The following is a 15608-nucleotide window of genomic DNA, read 5'->3' on the forward strand; positions in this document are numbered from 1 at the left end:
CAGTGTGTTCTTGGGCAGAGTCATCCGGGTACTTTTGGCCACTTGTTCTTCACAAGATTTGATTTGGACCTGCCCTGGGGTAGTTCCTGGGTCCATGAACAAACATACCCTATAGACACCATGACTAGTCTGAGCAAACAGGGGCGGTTCCCCATCTGTTCTCATTCACCAACCAGGAGCTGAGCAGATTTGGCCACAGTCTGATCCACAATGTCCTATGTGGTAGGCCAGACTCACAGGAACACAGATTCCCACAGTAGACTGGTAGGGCACATATCAGAGCCTTCTCTAAGAGCACCCTCCCCCTGCGGGGCAGCTCCATGGGTGGTAGGCAGCCATGTCCACTCACCTTGGCCACAAAGGGCCTCTCGAGGAATCTCAATGTAGCTGTGCCCATGGGCTGGGAAGCGGTAATGAGGGGCGCTTAAGGCTGGTAGGAGGACCTTGGACACAGAGAAGTCTGCAGAAGTAGACACATGGAGTAGGGTCAGCAAACTTACTGGCTGCAGGAAACCAGGTGAAGACCTTCACGTCTTCAGCCAAGCAAGCTCCCAGGGAAGGGGAAGTACCTCCAGAAAGGGTGGCCTCAAGCACACATATGCACATGTACACTCATATGCACACCCACATACATGAATGTGCATATCCACTTTAGTGAGAGTGGGGATCACTGTAGAGGACAAGTTCCCAGCCATACCCTAAGGAGGTTCTTAGCTGGAGGGACCCTCTCCTCATGCAGCCTATAGCTCTCAGTTTCACACTAGCAATAATGGGAGACCGCAAGTGAGGGTGGGGGTAGCTGCTGCCCAAGCTCTGAAGGACCCCATAAAGGCAAGGGAAAATGCAAAGATTGAAGTTGTGTGTAGAGGGCTCATCTTGGCTGACAGGCTGTCCCAGAAGCTGGCTCTGGGGACAGATGAGCTCCTGCACTATGGCAGGGTGCTTTGTGACACCCCTGCACTGAAATATTCTCAGGTAGACTCAAAATAGACAACCCACCTGCCTTTGGGGACCTGACACATCCTGGGAAACAAGCTCTCTCACTCCAGGATGCCCCATTCTGGTGTTTACCAGGACACTCAGGGAGCTGGCTTCCCCATCCTGCTCTGAGCCCAGATGACTATCATGAAACACCTATGGTTCCCACCTTGCTGTGAGGTGCTAACATAGTCCTGTGTGTACACCTTCATCCAATACCTGTAGCCTGATTCTAACCCATTTTCCTTCAAAATGTGATTTTTGAACAAGGCAACATAGCCAAGGGAAATTGCAAGGTTTATCTCACCTGCTGTGAGGCCTAGGTGGCAGGAAGCCCAGAGACCTGAACACTTTGCTCTTTTTCCCCCTCACTCCCCACAGTGCCCCCATCTGAGGACAGCTACCTGCCATGGAGGAGGAACCCATGAGGGTGATGTGGGACTCTCTGGGATGCAGGTTGGATGCTATGTGGCCCATGACGGTGTCGATGGTGTCAACCAGGCCCAGTACCACAGCGTTGTCCTGCAAGCAACACAGACATGGAACCCTGAGGATGACCTCATCCAGTGATCACACAACATGGCTCATCTAGAACTCAAGAGTTTCACTTCTTTACAACAGCTGAGGAGAGGAAAAGTCATGCAACTGCCAACTGCCCCACCTCACAGACAGGTAGGCAGCCATATGCCTGATGTTTTCATGGAACATAGACACAGGTCAAAACTGCCATAGCATTGGCACCTGAGTGACCAGAGGGCTCAGACATTTGTTTCTAGCTTTGCTCTGCACCTCCAGAGACCTCAGCAAGTCTCAGGCCTGCCCCTGCCCCTGTGCCTCACAGATGCTGTCCCTGTGTCCTCTGTAGCATGAGGACCCCAGAAGTTCTTTTCCATTCTCAGAGAAGGGGTAGCCACTTTGGGGGTGCCAGCCCCCAAATTCTCTCTGGCTTCCTTGATTCTCCACCCCACCCTGACAATAGCCTCTTCATCCATTCTGCATCCCCATAGCAGAGAGGAACAAATTAGGTACATTAGATGCTGCCCACAGAAAGGCTGGGTCCCTCCTGGCCACATGGACCTCTTTCTACTGCCAGCTCAGGGGGACCTCAGGCTGACTATTCTGGTCCTCAGACACCACTGCAAAGAAGAACACCTCCCCTATCTCAGCCCATTCCCCATCCTGCTTGGCCCTGTTCTATCGTCCTTTCTGCTTTTCTGAGACAGCATCTGTCATTGCTGAGCCCTCAGCACTCTGACACTAATACTCCAGGAGGACCTACTACACCAGAACCAGATGCAGAGACCAATTTTAGACATTGTCTCTTAGTCCCATGGTCTGCTTTCAATCAGGGCGTAGGTGTCTCTGGCACACAGTTCTGTGGGGAGCAGCGATTCATGCCTTCTCTTCAGTGTGCTCAAGCCTGCATAAGCCTGGATTGTTTCATGATTATCCACATTTTGCAGGTTTGCATATTTTACATTCAAAGAAAGTTCATTTAAATCAATAAAGAAAATCTGTCCTTCCACTTCTGTCCTTCCTCCCCTGCCTGCCCTCCCCATGCTGCCTGTCCTCTCCATGCTGGCTGGGCTCCCCACACTGGCTGTTCACCCCACCTGGCTGTCCTCCCCACACTGTCTGTCCTCACATTGGCTGTCCTTCCCACACTGGTTGTCCTCCTCACACTGCCTGTTCTCCCCACACTGGTTGTCCACCCAACACTGCCTGTCCTCCCAACACTGACTGTCCCCACGCTGGCTGTCTTCCCCATACTGGTTGTTCTCCTCACATTGGCTGTCCTCCCCACACTGGCTGTCTTCCCCATACTGGTTGTCCTCCTCACACTGACTGTTCTCTTCACATTGGCTACCCACCCCACACTGGATGTCCTCCTGACACTGACTGTCCTCACACTGACTGTCCTCCCCACACTGACTGTCCCCATACTTGCTGTCATCCCCACACTGATTATCCCCACACTGGCTGTCCTCCCCACAGTGACTGTCCTCACACTGGCTGTCCTCCCCACACTGACTGTCCCCATACTTGCTGTCATCCCCACACTGATTATCCCCACACTGACTGTCCCCACACTGGCTATCCTCCCCACACTGACTGTCCCCACACTGGCTGTCCTCCCCACACTGCCTGTCCTCCCCACACTGGCTGTCCTCCCGACACTGACTGTCCCCATACTTGCTGTCATCCCCACACTGACTGTCCCCACACTGGCTGTCCTCCCCACACTGTCCCCACACTGGCTGTCCTCCCCACACTGCCTGTCCTCACACTGGCTGTCCTCCCCACACTGACTGTCCCCATACTTGCTGTTATCCCCACACTGATTATCCCCACACTGACTGTCCCCACACTGGCTATCCTCCCCACACTGACTGTCCCCACACTGGCTGTCTTCTCCATACTGGTTGTCCTCCTGTGATTCAGACTGCAGCTTGTGCACAAAGTCCCTTTGAAGCCTATCCCTGGAGGTCTGTGCTTCTTGGCGAAGAATGTGTTTCTATGCAAGACTGTGTCAATCTTACTTTTTCAATCCCCTTTTCTCCCTATGCCAATGTTAAGCAATCTCATTTCACTTGAAATTGTTCAAATAAAAAGCTCCACAAAATGCAAACCTTCCTGTCAGGTGAGAATTGGATGTGTCTTCTGTCTCTCAACCTTGCAAAACCTTTAAACATTTGAAGTGAGGTATGTTCAAGAGAATGAGCTCTGTAACATGCTGGTATGATCCAGGTCCTGCTGGGCCAGGGTACTTAGGAGTCCTCATCCTCCTCCCTCTCATTGCAACCCTGGAAGCCATATGTGCACAGAAGCAGCAGGTGGACAGATCTGGGGCACTGAGTCACTGACTAGACTCTGCATATTTGAAAAGAGAAAGTCCACTACACCAAGCTACTCTGAGGTAGGATCTGTTGTTACTGTGGCATGACTTTCCTGACCTGATTAACATGTGCTCAGAATACAGAACACCTTGACAACTGTTCTCTTTCTTTTCCATTTTTCATGTGTGTGTGTGTGTGCATGTGTATATCTGCATGTTTTTTCATGTGTGTAGGTGCACATGTGTGGGTGCATGTGTACGTGTGTACGTGTGTGTGTGTGTGCGCGCGCGCGCACGCGCACGTATGTTGAGGCCCAAGGCTAATGTCAGGAATCTTCTTCTAATATTCTTCCGTCTTATTCATTGAGGCAGAGTCTCAGTCAAATCCAGAGCTCACCAATATGGCAAGTCTCACTAGCCAGTTTGCTCTGGGAATCCAGCTTCTGCCTTCCAGGGTTGGAATTAATTACAAGCAGGTCTCCACACACACACACACACACACAGCACTTATATTGGTGCTGGGGATTTAAACACGAGTCTCCATGCTCATTCAGCAAGCATTTTAATCACTGAGCCATCTCCATAGCCCCACTTTGGCAAATGTTCTTGACAGAATTAAGAGGAAGCAGGTTCTATTATGTCTGTAGAACGTATGTGTGCAGAGATCTGTAGCACATATGTGCTCATGTGGGAACTGGCAGCCAGACTGTGGGTGATGCCAGTCTCTACTCACCATCACCTTCCGCCTTAAGTTTTCGGGTGATTTTTATCTTAGGTATTTTTATCATCTTCATTCTCCAACTTCTTCACAACTATTCATTGACTGTTCTCATGTTTTAAAGAAGGAACATCAATAAGACTTTTAGAAAAAAAAACCCATTCCATTCTGCATCTTGATTTTTGAGTGCAGGGGAACAAAAGCCTTTCATTTTCTCACTTTAATCATGAAGCACGCTTCTGCACTCTGCTGTCTCCACTCAATCCACTGATCTTTAAATGCCAAATATGGTTCTTATGACTATTCAATGCAGAGTAAAAAAAAATACATTATGTAAAATGACAGACAAAGGTCAGCTCTCACAGAGAAATCAGCTGCGCCCCCCACCCAGAGACAGTAGCATGAGACTGAGGGTCCTATGGCCCTGTACAGGGCAGAAGACACAGCACCTGCATGCATTGTGTCCAAGGGAAATAAGCTTCAATTCCCAGATATCAAGACTGAAACAGGCCTCATTGCTTTTAGCTAGTCAGGACCCTGAAATGAACTGCAGGAAGACAGAGCCACTCCCTGTACATGTTGAAGGACAAGGCCTGCTCCCTCTTACCTCTGATACTTGGGTCCAGCTGGGCAATAGAAGCACTTCACCCGCAGTTCTTAAGAAGGTCTAAAGGTGAAGAGAATGACACTGCTTAGCACAGGCCCTTGAGCCTCACACCTGAGCCCACCTGTCCTCCTGAATCTCTGCCACACGTCTCTTCAGCAAGCACTTAGTTTAACACACAGTCGGGGAGACAATAATAGTTCACATTCAGGCATTACAATATCAGGCTATATCTGTTTTATTTTCCATTTTCATGTGTGTATGTATTTGCTTGTGTGTGTAGTGTGCATGTGTGTGTGTGTGTGTGTGTGTGTGTGTGTGTGCAGAGTCTGAAGGTTGATGTCAGAAATCATCCTCCATCTTTCTTTCACTTTATTCATTGAGGCAGGGTCTCTTAATCAAAGCCAGATCTCTCTAACATGGGTAGTCTCACTAGCCAGCTTGCTCTGGGGGTCCCCTGTCTGTCTTCTGAGGATGGAATTACAGGCAGGCTGTCATGTCCACCCAGCATTTACATGTGCTCTGGGGATCCAAACTCAGGTCCTCGTAGCTGTGGAGCAAGCATTTTAACCACCAAGTCATCTCCCCAGCCTCAGGCTGCAGCTTATAGATGCTATCTCATTTGCTCCTTGTGAAAACCCTGTAAGGTCTGTGACCAGAATATGGACATCACAGTGGCCACTACTCAGCTGTGGCAGGAACCCAAGCCCAATGCTGGGGGACATTCATCTCTTGCTACAAACACCAGAACCACACTCAGAGCCTAACTCCTCCATGTTTCCTCCACATACTAACAAAACCCGATCCTTCCTCACTGTAGACACCAAGTGTGTACAGATCGCATCATCCAAGTGCCCCTCTCTCATTCATCTTCATTCCACAGCTGTTATTAAGACTCTGAAGTGCAAGGTCTTAACTAAAGACAAACAGAATGCTCCTGCTGTCCCTCCTTGGGCAGGGGGTCAGCAGGTGGCTTCTTTCATTCCTTCTTTCTCCTCCTTCCTTTCTTCTTCCTCTTCATCCTCTTCTTCTTTTCTTCTCTTCTTCTGAGACAAGATCTCTTGTAGCCTAGGCTGGCCTCAAACTCACTATGTAACCAAGGATGACCTTGACCTCCTGATCTCCTGCTTCCACTTTCCACATGTTAGGATTTCAGGTGTGTGCTACCACACTTGGTTTATGTGGTTTTGGGGATCCAACCCAGGGCTTTGTATATGCTGGGCAAACACTCTCACAACTGAGCTACATCCTAGAATCCCAGGACTTTTCTTGAAGAGCCACAAAGTAAGAGCTTCCGATTTTCAGGCCATACTCTGGAGTGCAGAAGCATGAACAGGGCATAAGTGAATGGCTGGATGCCCACAAAACTCTGCTACAGAAACAGGCCTTGGGTCACATTTGGCCTGAAGGACAGAGTGTAGTTGTGTAAACAGCAATAAACGAACCACGTCGGTCAGTTTGAATTTTTCTTTTTTTGAGGCCCAGCCTCATGATGTAGATTTAAGGCCCTCTGCTTCCAAGGTGCTGGGATTACAGGTGTGTGCCACCACAAGTTAGTATTAATAGGTAGACTTGCTTTCTAAATTATTTGTTTACTAGTTTCTGGTCTCTCCTCTCTTTTAAAGATATGTTTATTTTATGTGTATATATGTACCTGAGCGCATTATGTGTACCGTGTGTGTAGTGCCCACAGAGGATAGAAGAGGGTGTCAAATTCCCTGGAACTGGAGCTACAAGCAGTCATGAGCTGCCCTGTATCGAAGCTGGGAACTGAACCCAGGTCCTCTGCGAGAGAAGCAAGCACTTATAATCACTAAGTCATCTCTCTAGCCCCTATAGTTAGATATTTTATGTGAAATTTCCACACAGTGTTGCACTTGGTTCACATGTCTACTTTACATGAACTGCAAACATGACACTTAAGAGCACACATGGTTGACAGCTACTACCCTACACAGTCCAGGAAGTGGTCCCTGGCCACTATGCTGGGTTATCACCAGTGGAGAGGAGCCAGGACACTGTGGAAAACTGCACAGTGACTTCCCAGGACTTTTATTACCCACCAAACCAGAGTTCAGCAGAACTGGGGGTCAGTCTGTATGATTTGTCTCCAGGACATTAGAGTCAGGTCTTTTGGGACAGGCCACACAGAGGTCTCAAACTGATGACCCCCTAGGCTGACCCCTTGAGAGATCTTTTATTGGATCTGTGCACATTTCTTTTTAAAACTCCAACTAACTGCCCATGTTTTCAAGGTCTAGGCGTTCCCTTGCTAAATCAGAGGAGGCCAGGTGGCTTTGAGTGTCTGGCTGCTCTCTGTAGATGAGCTGCAAGTTCAGGGGTCCAGCCCCCTGCATCCCTTTACTTTGCTTGTTGGCCCCCAAAGTCATCTGGGTTTGCAATCTCTGAGTCTGTGAGGTTTAGCCGAGGAGCAAGGAAGTTTCACTCTGCAGCAAGCAGAGTGAAGCCACCAAGTTTAGGAGATGTCTCCTATGTGAGCCTGTATTAAAGTCTGTGCTCAATACACACTGTTAAAGGGCATGGAGCCACCTCGGCCATCTTTCCCTGCCTCATTCTGTCCCCACCAGACATCCTATAGCCCCACAATGATTTTAGCAGCACAGCCTACCTGGCCTGCCCCGAATCCCTGCCTGCTCTGCTCCATGTCCTTTCTGCCAGATAGATGGCAACTCTTCCCCCATTTCTTCAGTCTCCCAGCACAACTCAAGGAAGCAACAGTTCATACCTGCCACAGTCCCCTTCTGCCAGCATCTTTCAATAGGTGACAAAGGATCACAAGAGCTAGCCCTGGAGTTGGTTGAGGGGCTGGGGAAGGGCACAGACTTCTGGAAGAGTCCAAGGAGAGATCCCAGAAACCTGCACCCCACAGACAGCTCCACAGAGAACCAGACATACTTCAGGCTGTGATGGAAGACGTATAGCCAGGGTCCCCCATCAGGTACCTCAGTGTCACCCACAAGGCACCCAAAGGCACTTACTAATTAGTGAGCTCACCTGTGAGTATTCAGTTATAGCTCATTAAACCATCCATTTCATAATCAGTAAAGTTGGAGTGGTGTTTAACAAATGTCTAATTAACTGATTAATCCTCCCACTGAAGCTGCCTCCTCCCCAGACACTCTGAAACACAGGGACCCAAAGCAAGTGTCTACTGCATACCTCTGAGAGCCTCGAAGGTAACCAATGCCACTTAGAGGACACGGCACCAAGATGGGAATTTATCAGGCACCAAGCACATACTCACTGGTGCTGAGAAGGATTGGAACTAATACCAAGAGTAGATATTGATTAAGCACCAAATGCATACAAAGAACAAGCTGTCACAGTGATCCCTGGTAGAATTTAAAAGTAAAAGAGAGGAACCCGTACTTATGAATACCAAACCCTGTCCAGTATATCACACACCATCCCCCACTGATAGGCATAGTGACCTACAAGGTTGCCCAGATTTGGTGACTTTCCACCCAACTCTAGTCCTCTCTTAGTGATTGAACTACTGTGCCAATCCTTTTCTCCTGGGATAGTGATTAGTTTAGATGAGGTCTTGAGTCCAGTTCTGACCAATATGGGTATGTGGCTGCTTTCAGGGCATGATGGGAAGGCCCTATAAACAGAAAGCCACCTACTCTCCCCCTCTCCAGACACCCAGGGCAAAGATCTGGGTGTTGGTTGTATGGACACAGGAACTGGGTCCACTGGGATACCTTGTCCCAGAACAGAGTACTCTCAGTGCCCACAGACAGTGGCCAGTATACAAAAAGGAGGGTCATATGGCAAGTCCATCCAGCTACTGTCACAGCTGAGAACTTAGGCACCAGAGTCCATGCCTGCTCCAGGCCCAGGTTCTGTTAACCACCATGCAGGTACCAGATCAGGGCATGGACAGTTTCCACATCCCCAGCGAAACTAAGGCCTACAGTGTTAGTGTGCCTACTATGCACCTGGGAACACAGGGCTCATACCTGGCTTATTCTACCCCAGGACCTAGAGCCTGAGCCAAACTGTCTGAGCCCACCTCTCCATAGCACTTTCTAGAACCTGTATCACTCTTTATCCTTCAACTTCTTGAAAGCCAGCATGGTTCCTGCTGATATGGAACTGCAGAACCTATGTGTTCTAAGAGGTGATGAACTCTCAGGTGTTCAACTTGCTTCTCCTACCCTAATCACAAAAGCTGTTGGAAGCTACTACCAACTCCAACATGTCTCCTCCACTCCGGGGAGCCTCCAGAGACTCCAACATGCCTCCCTCCACTCCAGGGAGCCTCCAGCTACTGAATTCAGGTTTGTCATGTTTCTCTGGGCATGCCTTCAGCATGCAAACCCTGAGAACTAGAACCTTCAAGACACACCAGTCTTGTACTAGACACTGAAGTGTGCAGGGCCCCACACAGAGATGGGCACTGTGACTGTTGCCTCCACATCTCAGAACAGTCAGATGAGCCAGTGACATTCGTCCTCTGACCAGTGTACAACTTTGAAACCTGTAGAACAAAGGCTAGCCCGGCATCAGACTCCATACTCCCTGCTCACAAGCCTTAGGCTATATTCTCAAGGACAGTCCACCTCAAGCATTCCTTTTCTTCCATACCAGCCAAGCCCAACACGAGAAAAAGGCACACTCACAAGACCCCGCAAGCTCCTTCCTCTTCAACTGGGAATTGTTTGGATGAGTTAAGACAGTGTCTTGACTTTAACGTCCTAAGTGTCACATTCTCCCCGGAGTGCTCTAGGTGACTTAAGTTCCACTGTGCGCGCACTGATCTGTGACATCTGCCAATCTCTCCCCCTCCACCTTTTTACTGTTGCCAAGGAGACATCAACTTGAGACAGTGAACTGCAAACCCAGATGGCTTCCAGGGCCAGGTAGATATGGGGATGGACCAAGGGGACTGGAAGCTGGGGAAATGAAAGGAAAACCCAAACCCCAACTCAAGGAGGCTGCCCTGGGCTATGCAGAACTGGCCAGAACAGCTCCACCTGCCTGCTCACAAGAAGCCTGGACTCTGTTAGGTGAGACTCTCAATATTTCTTTTTAGATTTTATTTTTATTTGTGCACACGTATGTGTGTGTGCATGTCTGTGTGTGTGCATGTGTGTGTGTGTGTGTGTGTGTGAGAGAGAGAGAGAGAGAAAGAGAGAGAGAGAGGAGAGAGAGAGAGAGAGACATGTGCAGGTACTCTCAGAAACCAGAAGAGGGTGTTGGATCCCCTGGATCTCGAATTACAGGCAGTTGAGAGCCACTTGGAATAGATGCTAGGAAATGAACTCCAATCCTCTGCAAGAGTAGCAAGTGCTCTTAACCACTGAGCCATCTCCCCAGCCCCAGTTCTTGATCTTTAACTCTCCAAGCCATGTCCAGTCATATGCCAGCCCAGGACCACCAGCCACAGGTATCTGGAACCTTACCACTGTGAGGTTCAGCGCAGTTTCCTCTGAGAGGGACTTGTCAGGTAAGCTGAGGGACACATTTTGAAGGTAGCGCAGCACAGTTCCAGGTCTCTGGAAGTGTTTTCTCTCCTCAGTAAGGTTGGTTATTATGGGATGATAGGCATCTGTAGGCATCTGAAAGGCAATGGTCACATGACTTCCTGCTAAGAACCAAAGCAGGGCATTTTACAGATATTCCATGAAAGTGACAAGGCCTATCACATATAGGGACACATCCGTGAAGGGTCTGCGTATGGCAATGCCTTATCCTCACAGCCATCTTATGAAACAAAAACTGTTTAAAAGACAGAACTAGCCACAGAGGGGCTGGCATGAAGTCAGTGACTGGTAAACAGAGACCTGAAACCAAGCATACCCTCGAGTCTAGACATTTACCATCAAAGTCCCTGAGCAAGGGAAATTCTTTGGTCACAAACGCTAATTTGAAGCAACCACTTTCTCTATGAATTGACCCTTTTCTCTACTATGAGAAGAAAGGGGATAACCAAGAGTTGGTCCAAGGTGGGTTCTGATTTCCCAAGAAACCATCTTGGGGATCATTGGTCCCCAGGAGTCTCCTATCCTTCTCGAAGGGCACCTAGGGTTCCTGGGGACAGGCACCAAGAATAGTCTTTTTTCAGTCACTCTAGACACCAAGAAATACCCTGGAGCTGGTTTCCCCTCATGGTTATTTCTGTCTGGATGTGACACTGCCAATGAGAGAGCCCAGCCCCACAGGCACACTGCACAGGCCAACATAACAAGAGGTCAGTGTTAGGGTTTGGATATGAAGTGCCCCCAAATGGTCTCAGTGTGAAAGGCTTGGTCTCCAGTGGGTGGTGCTCTTGGAAATGATTGGATCATACAGGAGTGAACTTCATTGATGGGTTAAACCCATCAATGATGATGAGTTCGTATGTAGTAGAATGGGAGAGTGAAGGTAGGGCCTAGGGGAAAGAAAGAGGACATGCCATTGGGGGCACTTTAGTCCCTCCCCCCCCCCTCCCTCCCTCCCTCCCTCCCAGGCCTTCCACCACATTTCTGCCTTGCCTCAGGCCCACAGCAATGCACCCAGTGCACCATGGACTGAAACCTCTGAAACCCTGAGGCAAAATAAGCCCCTCTTCTCTTAAGTTGTTTTCTCAGATATTTTATCACAGCAATGAGAAGTGACTAGGACAAGGGGCAAAGGAAAATGCCCCTGCTCACCATGAAGTATCCCGTGGGTATCGCCGGCGGTGCTGAAGACAGCAGAACATGCTTTCCTGAAAGAAATGAATGACACTTTAGTGAGGGCTAAGTCACCTTTTCTCAGCCCCTGGAGGGTTTGTCCTTATTCAGAATCTACCAGCCTGAGACATCCTGCAGAAGCATGGGATATTTTGAGTATGGATGTTACTGGGAGGATAAAGGGCTCATAAATCAGCCTAAAAGGTAGATTATATGGATTTTCCCAGCAGAAATTATTTTTCCATTTAGATTCCAAATTGCTTCTGAACACCATTCATGCAAGTCATCACATAAAAAAGATGATTTTATGCAAGGTCTCACCAATTTTAAATAAATAAAGAATGAAAAATAGGCTTCAACAGCACCCAGGCTTATCACAGATAAGACACAGAGTTCTGAATCACTGAGTGCTATGGTGTGAATTGGAAGTGTCCCCAACCCTAGAATGTTTGGTCCCTAGATGGTGGTGTTATTTTTTGGAAGGCTCTGGAAACTCTGGGAGGTAGAACCTCACTAGAGAAACTGAGTCACTAAGAACAGGCTCCTGAGACTATACTATCCCTGATCTCTCTCTCTCTCTCTCTCTCTCTCTCTCTCTCTCTCTCTCTCCTTCCTGACCCACTATGATGTGAGCAGCAGTCTTCGGTCATCATGACCTTCTGTTCAAATGCATGGAGTTCGGTGAGCATAAACTGAAGCCTCTGAAACCAGGAGCCAAGACAGACTGATCCTACTCTAAGTTGTTTCCATCAAGTATTTTGTCACGATAGGAAAGTAACCAGTACTTTAGTTTAGAATGGACATGAGCCCTGGGAACCCCAGAGTGAGGAAACAAGACTGGACTCCAAAGAAGTGGTGGAGGAGACAGAATCTCTCCCATCCTGCAGAGCCAGGTTATTCTCTCTACTGAAGACCATGGTTAATTATTAGCCTTGTGTCCAAGGTCAAAGACAAAGCCAGGACTTACTGTTTTCCACCTCTGCTCCACTGACTATTATTTCCTGACAAGAACATACCAGACTTCACTAGACATTTGGCCTCATTTTCAGGAACCATCTCGAGGTTGTTTTGGGTAACCTGAGAAAATGACTCTATTAACCTGGCTGGCTTGAGAGTGGCTAGGCCCTTTGGGGCTGGGTGGGGTGGGGTGGCTGGGGATGCAGAGCTGGACCCCAAAGCTAGTTTGTTCTCCAAGTCTAAGTGATAGTCTTTGTGTGGGTGCCAAGAAATTACAGGGCAACGACATCAGTCACACTCCCTTTAACTCATGTAAGGCTACAAGATCAAGGACGATGGAAATGAGTCTGTAGGTGGCCCTGCCACACTGTGAGTTTGAGATGAGAAGTGAGACTCAGTTGTACCCTTGGTCCCTGTGACCTTGCTATGGGGTCATCTGACAGATGGAGTGTGTTTCTAGTATTCATAGACACATATGTTCCGATCTCATGGTTCTGGGCCCAGCCTCTCCTTCCTTTACCACTGTAATGAAGCTGCTCCTCACTTGAGTGACAGGGACTTCTTTTTAAGGAGAGTGGAATGTTTAGAAATGAGATACTCACCTGTGAATTTACTAAATGCCACCAAATTGTTTACTTTATTATCATTATCTTTTTATTTGTGTGTATGCATATGTGCTTGTGGAGGCCAGAAATCAACCTCAGGTGTCATTCCTAAGGAGCCATTCACCATATTTTTTGTGACAGGGTCTTTTGCTAGTACCCAGGGCTCCTTGATTAGGCTAAGTTGGCTGGACAGTGAGCCCCAGGGGTTTTCCTGTGTCTGTCTCCCCAGCACTGGGACTATAAACCTGAGTCACCGCACCTTGCTTTTTTATGTGGGTACTGGGGATTAAACAAGGGTCCTCATGCTTAAGAAGCAAGTGTTTTACCTACTGAGCTGTATCTCCAGCTCCATATTTTAACACTGATCACTTTAAATGGTTACACAGATGTCATAAGAATTTTAGCTCAGCTTTTTAAAAGTCTCATGGCTCACCATGCAAATCAAAGATTTAAACTGAGTTCATTTGCCCACAGCCCCCCATAGCCCCCCACCAACTGCCTGTACCAAAGAGGAAGGGGTCCCTCAGGCTCTGAGGGCCCAGCAAATGATGTGCACCTGGGAGGTATTTGTTAAGGACCTAAATATCTGCCACTAAATCCTCTGTAATCAGCCTTGGCATACCCCGTGGAGCCCTGCAAACATGGGAGAATATTAATCTCAGTGTCTCTGGTGAACTGCTCACTCATTTATCTTTGGGGAACAGGTGTCCCAAACCTCTACTGTGCTTATCAGGTTCATTAAGACACATCTCACACCTGCAGCCCTGACTGCTATGACAGGATCCTGGGAGCAGAGGAGTGCTGGGAAGGGGAGTTCTGTGCTAGATGTCCCTAGGTACAGACCCCAGGTGCACCCACAGCCTTCCCACACACTGACCGATGGCAGCCGTGAAGTACATCTCGATCTCATCAGGAGTCAGTGCACGTTCCCAGATAATGAACTCATCAAAAGCTCCACTCTCATAACGCTTGATCTGGTCCTGCTCAGACCCAATCACCAGGTTGACGTGGGGCTCCCCATAGGTATGAGACACTTTCCCACTTGGGTCTGAGGTGCTCAGGGTCCCGTTGACATAGACTTTCAGACCCTCCTTAGATTTCCACGTGAACAGGACATGAGTCCAATAAGGACCTAGGAGAGAGTGAAAATGCATCCTGAGCACAGTGTTTCCCATTTGTAAACACAGCCCTTTTTCTTATGATTGTCTGTCACCTTTGGCTTTAGTGAATCCTACTATGAATCAGTGTATCCTGACTCCCATCAGCCTTTGGAGCACAGAGGCAGAACTGACCTTTGCTCCTACTCAGAAATTCCAAAAGTAGTTCAAGATCTCTTATTATTTTAACACAAAATTTTAAAACAAATTTTGATACCTACAAGCAAAGATAATAAATAAAGGGGGTTTTCGTTTTATTTTACTTTTTGTCTTTTTGAGACAGGGTCGTCCTGTAGTCCCAGCTGGCCTGGAACTCACTATGTAGACCAGGCTGGCCTTGATCTCACAGAGATTCATCTGCCTCTGCCTCCTAAGTGCTAGGATTACAGGTGTGCCTCGCCATGCCCGGCAATAAAGTATTTTTTTAAAGGCAAGAACCAAACACCTGCCAATCAGATCATGATCCTAGTTGGAAGAACTCAATATGCTCAAAATCCTTTCAACCTCATGCTGGCAGCCAGCACAGGAGCAGTGAAAATGAAAGATGCACATGGGTTGGAAAGAACATAATAAAAGTAACTCTGTTATCAATAATAAAAACAATAAAGAAACCCATACATGATGGGAGCACGACTGAAAGGTGTAAAGCTGACAGACAAGTGTCAGTTGCCTTCCTTCTTGACAGGAATGAACACATGGGATCTGAAATTCCAAAACATATTTCATTTACATTATCACTAAAAAAGAAGAAAAAGGCATCAGAAACACTTAGGTAAAAGTCTAACAAATATGCATAATACTGAGGAAGAGACTGGGGTAGTGGCTCAGTGGAAAGAGAATTTGCCTCTGCAAGCATAAGGACCTGAGTTTAAACCTCCAGTATCCACATAAAAACTGGGGCCTGTAACTCCAGCATTGTTGGGTGGAAACAGGAATATCCCAGGAGCTTGCTGACCAGCCTGCTTAGCCTCAAACTTCCAGTTCCATGAGAGACCCTATTTCAAGAGAATAAGGCAGAGAATGCAGTGTGTGCATGCACACACACACACACACACACACACACACACACATAC

The 15608-nt window shown here is 48.1% G+C and overlaps 1 protein-coding gene across 4 annotated transcripts in view; it reads right to left on the reverse strand.

Annotated features, from left to right (window-relative positions):
• Adgrd1 (adhesion G protein-coupled receptor D1) overlaps nucleotides 1–15608 on the reverse strand; it is a 120383-nt gene that overhangs the window by 71555 nt on the left and 33220 nt on the right. For all 4 annotated transcript variants that reach the window (XM_029556466.1, XM_017803375.2, XM_017803376.2 and 1 more), the window contains 6 exons: nucleotides 14256–14510; nucleotides 11796–11851; nucleotides 10566–10721; nucleotides 5140–5199; nucleotides 1383–1500; nucleotides 350–460 (listed from right to left, as the gene is read on the reverse strand). In XM_029556466.1, coding sequence (XP_029412326.1) covers nucleotides 350–460; nucleotides 1383–1500; nucleotides 5140–5199; nucleotides 10566–10721; nucleotides 11796–11851; nucleotides 14256–14510 — 756 coding nt within the window. The remainder of the gene's footprint in view (nucleotides 1–349; nucleotides 461–1382; nucleotides 1501–5139; nucleotides 5200–10565; nucleotides 10722–11795; nucleotides 11852–14255; nucleotides 14511–15608) is intronic.

Source organism: Nannospalax galili, unplaced genomic scaffold (genome assembly GCF_000622305.1).
Source record: "Nannospalax galili isolate Female #2095 unplaced genomic scaffold, S.galili_v1.0 scaffold566, whole genome shotgun sequence".
Lineage (NCBI taxonomy): Eukaryota > Metazoa > Chordata > Mammalia > Rodentia > Spalacidae > Nannospalax > Nannospalax galili.